Below are 8727 nucleotides of genomic sequence, written 5' to 3'. Positions count from 1 at the left end.
TTGTTATGTACCTAAGTTTAGGTATAGAACCTTTTAAACGATCGTAGTTTTAAAGAAAACAAAACAAATTTCATTTTCTTTTAGTTTTTGATTTAATAGAACACCATTGAATTAAGTTCAATTATGGAATGAAAAAATCAATTATATATATTTTTACTGCAAATAATTATTGAAGTTTATAAAGAAGAAAAAACCAATATCTTTTAACGAATATAACTCAAGTGTTTTGTCTTTCAGTTGAAAACTATATCCAATGACTTTATCAAAAGCTTGATTGAGTTATGACATGTTCTTTTATCTTTTATTCTATTAGTTTTCATTTAGAATTTAGTAAGGTTGATTAAATGGTCACGACTTTTAATGCTTTAAGTTTTAGATACAATGAAGAAAAAGAACATAAATTTGATCGATTTAGTATGTCATATGATTAATGAAGAATAATATAAGAGATATCGTGATTAGTTTGGATATAAATGTATCAAAACTATATTGTTTGGAAGGTTCTATATATAAGCTTAGGTACATGACAGTCACATATTCTCTAAGCGCATATATATATATATATATATATATATATATATATATATATATATATATATATATATATATATATATATAATTGTTAAAAGGAAAAGATGAAATAGAAAAAGGGGTAATTTGGTTTTTTTATATGGATCAAGGACAAACAATGTAATATTCACAAACTACAAGAATGTAACCTATTAAAATTTTAACTTAGATACCAAAACTCTGAATTCGATCAAACCACATGGACAATTTCTATAATTTACTCTTTATATTGTTTAAGTCATTAATGCATGAGAAATTACATCTCATATTTCTTTATACTAGTGGATGACAAATGATAAAGAAAATGAACACGGGTTACTTGGATGTGGATGAGAATCATTTGTTGCATATGTAAACATTGAATGATATTATATGGTTGGAGGTCCATTTAGTGTCTTGTTTGCTTTTTATTTTGACTTTGGTGCTAAGGTAACATTCTTAATTGCTGGCATTAAATCACACATTTAAATGAAGTGTTATATTATAGAATTATCAAAATAATTATATATAAAATGTTTTTTATATCAAGTGCGATACAATGGAATTATATAAATAACTATTTATAAAATGTTTTTTTATACAAAATCCATGGAATATGGTCACGTTAGTTGGGGGTATGTTGATGCAGACGATAATTGTGTGTTGGGTTATTTTTCGAACAGATTGGAACAAAGAGATGAATTTTCATATAGATAAAGATTTAAAATAATTTGAGTGAGTTTATTTGTTTGTAGTAAATAATCTACCTATATTTAAAAATATTTCAAGTACTGTATGCAAATATTCGAGTGAAGTAATGGCTACACGAAAAATAGAAACTTTTGCTAAGCTATTAAGATCTTTTCACGTTTTGTACTTTACTGTTTTTGAACTATATATATTAATTTCTTTAGACGAACATAAGTATGATATTTATGTGCAAATTCCTTAGAAGTTGATCTTAATGAATTGTTGTTATTAACGTTTATTTTAATTTCGTCTGCCATTGAATGTTATTAGCAAGGTTCTAAAAAGTTCGTCATGACGTCCCATGACTCCAAAACTTGTACTAGTCGCCTAACTTTAACAAAATGCCTCCTTAAGTCATATATGTATATAAAAATGAATAATAGTAGAAAATATATATATATATATATATATATATATATATATATATATATATATATATATAATTATGGATTATATCCAAAATTGTCGCCTTAAATCACGCCTTACAAACGATATGACTTGCCACGACTTGAAAAAACTTGATAATTAACATTGTCGCCAAGTCACGCCTTATGTTATTTAGAACTTTTGTTATTAGTATAAGTTAGAGGTTTTTTAATAAAAGACTCTACATTTTAACTTATTTTTATACCTAAAAGTTTTTTTTTTCATTAAAAAAGACTACATATTAATTTATTTTTATACATAAAACTAGTTATTTCAGCATCCACGTCGGTTACCATACATGTAAATTATTTTTTTTTTTTTCATAAAATGCCCTATAGTTTTCATGATTTTCGTTTTAGACAAAAACTATTTTTTTTTTCAAAATGAACTCAACTTTAATCCATTCCATGTTATTTTATTAATGAAGTCGGTTACTAACCGGTAACCATATATCCCCTAACTTACGTGCCCCCTAAACTTCGATCACCTAAAATAATAACCGATTCTAAAACCCTAGATCATGTTTCTGCTTCGTCTTTTATACCATATTGGGTCCTACATATGATTCTAAAACCCAAGGTAACCTTATATCCTCCTGTCCCAAGATTGTTTTCATTAGAGGGAGTATATTTTCAAATGGTGTTCGAAGACTACTTTCACAATGTATAATTATATGTTTCTTTTAACTATATATTGAGACATTTTGACAAGTTTTAACAATGTATTGAGACATTTTGACAAGCAATTTTTATTTTTACCTTTAAGCTCATTTTATCTCAAGTATTTATCAATATTTTACAATGCATAATAAGTTTATTCGATAACGAATGTATGGAGGATCTCATACATTAGCTATCTTTTTTTACCTTTGTGACCTTTAATATGAAATCACATCTATCGACATTGTATAGATGAAGGATCTCAGACATTAACATATTGTTGGTGGTTAAGAAGGTAAAAAAAACTGTTAATATCTGAGATCCTCCAAATATATATATATATATATATATATATATATATATATATATATATATATATATATATATATATATATATATATAGAGAGAGAGAGAGAGCTAGGTTCAGGTGTTTAAACTAAATATTGTGTTATTGTATGCATAAATATGCAGCAATCAAAATTAAATAAAAAAATTAAATACTTAAATAAATAAATAAGGGTAATAAAGTAATTTTGTAAATAACTTCCAAGAATACTTCCTATAATTATGCTAGTTATTTTGACTTTGACCTAATTTCTTCTCATTCTTATATACGACGTTCACTATCAAAAACCCTATTCCACCATAAAAATCTTCCATCAACGACCACCCCCTCGATTTACAACAACGCCTCACCACTTCCACCGATCCCCATCAACAATCTTCTTTGTACCAAAGATCATCATTGCCATCGTTCATAATCTTGAAGAATAAAGGAAAGTCGAAGCTGGCTTCCATTGCCGACTGAATTGTTGCACGCTACTGTTCTTCACACACTCACCCCCTAAACTCTCTATTTCATCCGTACCTTTTATCTCCACAGTCGGCATGGCGTCGATCGACGTTTGAGGCGCCGGTGGCTGGCTATCCTTCCTCATCAGATCGTTCATCAGGGATTCGAAACTAGTAGTAGCGCTACCTCCGATCACCACCATTCCTTGCGTCACCGGGTTGATCAGGATGATCCTGTTGAGTGAAGAACCCTGATGATGAAGACTGTTTGTTGATTCGTGATCCGGATGTTCGGAATCGCAACGTGAATCTGATTCCGGCCTGGTGGTTGTGAAGCCTGAAAGGAAAGGCATCTCCATGAGCCTCTCGATCAAATGAGATACCGATAACTCTGGTTCTGAAGCCATCTGAGCACAAATTTGTAGTATTTAGTGGGTGTTTGAGTGTTTCTGCTACTAGATCAAAATTGAAAAGAACAATAGAAGTGGAAGTTGAATTTGAAATGGGTAATTTTTTGGGAGAGCTTAAAAACGAAGGGGAAGAAGGGTGTAGAAGGCTCTCGAATGTTGTGTGCAGACATGTTTTTTTCCCTATAATACGCCAAGGGGTTTGGTTAACGCGTTGGATAAGATGAATGATGATATTTTTGTTGGAGTAATCCAATGTGGTGGCGTGCTGTTGGTAAAAACAAAGATGATGTGGAGGAGGCTATTGCCATGGTAGGTTTATTTCAGATGACATAAACTGATAATCACAATCCATATTTTTTCCTTTCAATTAAGTTGCTAAAAATGTTCATTTTTGATGTTTCTGATTAGGTTGAAGCTTTATCAGGTCAATTGACACAAAGGGAAGGAGAGTTGGTTCAAGAAAAGGCTGAGGTTAAGAAGCTTGCAAGTTTTCTAAAGCAGGTTATTTTGACCACTGTAATTGTTTACATTTTACTTAATGCTTTTTAATTAGTGAAAGCTTTTTATCATATTCTATTATGTTATGATAATGTTGTGCAAGACTATCGATTGTGTGGGTTCCTAGAAAGACATATTGAAATAAATGGATTTGATGTTTTATTTTAATATGTTCAATTTGAAAGTGTTTGCAGGCTTTGACAAAAATGAGGCTTATGAGGTAATTCCAATTTGTTTGGCTGCATTTTATGAATTGATTCATATTTCAATTTATGTTTTCTTTTTTTTTTCTTTTTTTTTTCTTATTTAACACTTCATTTATGTGGACAGTGCATGATCTTAACAAGGTTGAATTCTGAAAAGGTATTGTTTATGTAGATGATTCAATGGATGATATATATTGGTGAGATTCCAATTCTATTGGAATGGAATCACGTATTCCAATTCTGTTGGAATGGAATCACGAATTCCTATTCTATTGGAATCACATACGTTGATGCTTGAAGAACGGACCACAAAATTGAAACGAACCACATTATTCTTTTAGAATGTATTAGTCGTTGTTAGATTTTGATGTTTTCTTCCCCGTTTTGAAATTTTTTTTAGTTTTATTCTTTGACAATAAATGTAATTCTTAACAATTTTTTCCTGTATTCTGTAAGAAATAATGTATTTTTTGTTTTTATTCTTCAATTTATTGTTCAAAAATTTGTTATTCTACAAGAAGTTTTTAAATTCATGATCAAGAATTTGGTTCAAGAATATTTTTATTATTTATGGTTCAAAAATATTTTTATTTTTGAGTAAATAATTAAATAAATAAACGTATTATATCCGAATGTCCGAATTAAAATAGTTATAATTCGTAAAATCGGATTTTTAAAATTAATAGAATCTATGATCTCTTAAAATAGGCAATTTTCCTTTATTAAATCTTTATTAATTAACAAAAATACCCTTGTAATTAAATTAGATGATATTTTTCAATTACATTTAATTCAATAATATATATTAATCACTTTCTTAAAATAAATAAATTGATTGGCCCACAGTTATGCATGCAATAACACAATAATTACTTTGAATAGAATAACCTAGGACTATATATATATATATATATATATATATATATATATATATATATATATATATATATATAACTACGTTTAAGTATTCTAACTAATTATTGTGTGGATATCGTATGCTATGAGAATTACTAAGAGAATAAGTTGTTTGGCAATGCGAATACGTTCAACCTTACAAAAATATTGTCATTTTCATGCATTCTCGCTAATTGTTATTTATTTTTGTTCTCACATATCGTTTTTCACTCATTTTCATTCTGACAGAATACGACTCAATAAACATTCTGACAGAAATGAGAATAATAATAATAAATGTATAATAACATTATAGACGATTTAAGTAGTGCGAATGTGTGTTAATGAAAATAGTTATGTAAGATTGAAGTATTCGCATTGCTAAACAACTTATTCTCTTAATAATTCTCATAGCATATGATATCGGTACAATAATTAGTTAGAATAGAATAACCTAAGCATATGTGTATATATATATATATATATATATATATATATATATATATATATATATATATAGACACACACAATGATAAATACTTGAGATAAATTGGGCTTAAAGATAAAAAAAAAAAATAACAACCTACTTGTAAAATTGTATCAATACAATGTAAAAAAACATACCATCAAACCTTTGGGATGACAATTTAAAACAAAATCAATCTCGTAAAAACAACATTAGGACAGATGGTAAATAAAGGAGCTTTAACCTTATAATAGCAAAATTCCATTTCGACATTTCTTATTCAGTTTATGTTTCCAACTTGAAGAAGAGTTGATATTAGGAGGTTGAATATGGTATGTACAAGAAGAAGAAAAAGAAGCATAAATGTGACCAAGGATTGTAAATTCAGTGTTCTTTTAGGTGATGATACTTAAGTGTTGTTTGTTTTTTGTGTGTTGATCTTCTTGACCTATGTAACACCCTGTTTCTTAAATAAATAAATAAGTAAATAAATAAATGTATAGTAGACTTAAAATTAATAATTATATAGCAAGGCGTGATTTTGAGGCGTTAACCAGCATAATTTTAAAGTTGGGTGTTAAAAGTGTAAGTTTCGGATTGGTTTTGTAAGTATTTTTTAAGGAAGGGACTAAATGGTAACTTCTGGGACTTCATCGGAAGAGATTTTGGGGCTAAGGGGCCGTTTGGTAAATTAGGGATCGAATTTGGGAGTAATTATGGAAGTAGGGGTGAAATTGGTAAATATTGGACCTAAATTGTGATTTATTCTAATGTTGAGGGTTTATTTGGTAAATATCGAATTAATGTTGAAAGAAAATGATATGGGAGGGGCCATTTCTGCCATTATGGAATTAATTTTCCTAGGGCACGGGTATATAACCCATACTAACCCTAACCCTAACAAAAACCCTTCCAGCCGTCACCCCTTATGCCTCCCACCGGCCGCCACCTCCTTCTTCACTTCTGGCATCGCACCGTCACCACCGTGGAGATCGGAACCACTGAACGACCGCCGTCACCATAGAAGCTCTCCTCAGCCACCGTTTCCACTGCCGTATCGTCGGGTGTAACGCGTAGATAGGGAAGAACCACCGTAACCCTCCATTCGCCGCCTTGGTGAGTCGATCGCAGCGCATCACACTATGTTTTCCGTACAGGAGGTCTTTGGGATTATACTATGGTATTATTTTATGATGACATGCTTGATTATTGACTCACTGGTTTTGACATGAGTTATTATTATGAATGTTTTATACTGATGATCTTATGTAATAACTTAATTAAAACAAAAATTTTTGGTCTGAAATTTTGTGACGTTACAACCTATTTTGTCTGCACCGCACCAAGCACGCGCAAACATTAGCCTTCGCAACCTTTCTGTTTTTTATAAGACCACATACGTAAATGATCTTTATGTCCTTCTCTTGGCACAGATGTATCTGTGCACCAGAGTCTTCTAATTTCTTCAAACATCTTCTAGCTTAAAAGATTAATATTTTTTGGAATGCTTTTTCTTTGTTCAAATGCCTAATTTTGTAACCTCTTCAGACATTAATATTATTTGTTATTTAAATGCCCCTTTTTACAAGCTTTCCTGACATTAATATTTTTTCTTCGAATGCCTTTTATTTGTAATATTTCCTCATTTTAAGTGCAAAGAAATAGAATAAATATCAAATATATTTATTAATTAATACCATTTTACTTTTATTTTTATATTACAACTTACTGTTTAAAAAATGACTTAATTATCCTATTTCCATTAAAATATAAAACAAGTTAGGAAAACACATTAATCATAATATAATGTCACAGTAGATAAATAAAATAAAAAAGTGGTTATAAAAACTGAAATTGTTATACAATTATATATAAAATTAATAAAGTCATAAAAGTGTTATGTTCAAAAAACATTTTATTATATAAAATATCTACTAAAGGCAAAAGGTCCATATAACTGTAATGTAGAATCTCTTAAATGAATTTAAAACAAAAGGAATTTGAATTTGATGGAATCTTTCAATGCTGTAAAACTAGAAATATTCAAATTTCAGTTTTGAAAAACTATTTTAATGGCGTTAGTGGACAGTTGTTGTCCTGGGTACCCAATGGATAGTTGTTGTTCATTATTTGTTTATGAGTAGATTTCTAGATAATCCCCATGTACACGATAAGAAACTCGTTAGCCCTCATGTGACCTAGGTTGGATGACCCCTAGTGCCTTATTTGTGGTTGTAAGGGCGACTCGGCAATTTGTCCATCCTGCGTTCTTCATACCCGACCATCATCATTTTGTTGTCGGATTATGCAGAAAAGTTGGTTGTCTATCTTGTGTTCTTCACACCCGACCATCATCAAGTTTAGTACACCTATTTATTGGTCGGACTGTTGTTTCTAAGTGTTTTGTAACTCGTATGATTATTATTTGGATCCATATGATCTTGTTTGGATTTTGATTATTGAGAAGCTTTTGCTTGAGGTACATCTACATCATATTTGTTTATTCACTTGTGAAGTTTATATGAGATTTGTTGTTAATGAAAATGTACTTGTATTGGTGTAATATTTTACCCCAAGGAAACTTTTAATGTTGATTTTGTTGTTCTGAGAAGGTACGAGTTTGTACATTGGTGTATAAACCATAGTGTTCCTTCATACACCATCCATAATGTCTAACCCTAGGATCGTACTCACTAGGTTGCCATAGCCTAACCCACTTGTTCATAATTTTGTAGGATAGTAGATATTATCAGGAGCTTAGGAGACTCATAAGCTTTGGATATTTATAAGACATTTGGTTTGTAATGTCTTATTCAACCTTTGTTTTGATATCTGTTGTAGCACTCTCGCATGAAATGTTCTATTAAACTACTAGATGTTTTGGATATTCTTAATTGGGACCATTATCCGCGTTTGAACTATGTAAAATATTTGAATTAAACTTTGGGATCGTTTTTCTGCAAACTAAAACTCTGAAATTATATTGTAAGATTTTATTAAAGACTATTTCAAATAGGCCCATGCGAGGGGTGTTACAGCTATGGTGATAGATGAAACTTTTTTTTCATGGTTTTCTT

The 8727-nt window shown here is 29.9% G+C and overlaps 1 protein-coding gene across 1 annotated transcript; it reads right to left on the bottom strand.

Annotated features, from left to right (window-relative positions):
- Positions 1–3139: 3139 nt before the first annotated feature.
- On the bottom strand, positions 3140–3583 carry LOC145098644 (E3 ubiquitin-protein ligase MPSR1-like). Its single transcript, XM_079036266.1, has one exon. The coding sequence runs from the start codon at positions 3581–3583 to the stop codon at positions 3140–3142; it is 444 nt and encodes a 147-aa protein (XP_078892392.1).
- Between the last annotated feature and the right edge of the window lie 5144 nt (positions 3584–8727).

Source organism: Lactuca serriola, chromosome 4, assembly GCF_051521515.1.
Source record: "Lactuca serriola cultivar US96UC23 chromosome 4, Lser_US96UC23_V15, whole genome shotgun sequence".
NCBI lineage: Eukaryota > Viridiplantae > Streptophyta > Magnoliopsida > Asterales > Asteraceae > Lactuca > Lactuca serriola.
This window is presented reverse-complemented; position numbering and strand designations above follow the sequence as displayed.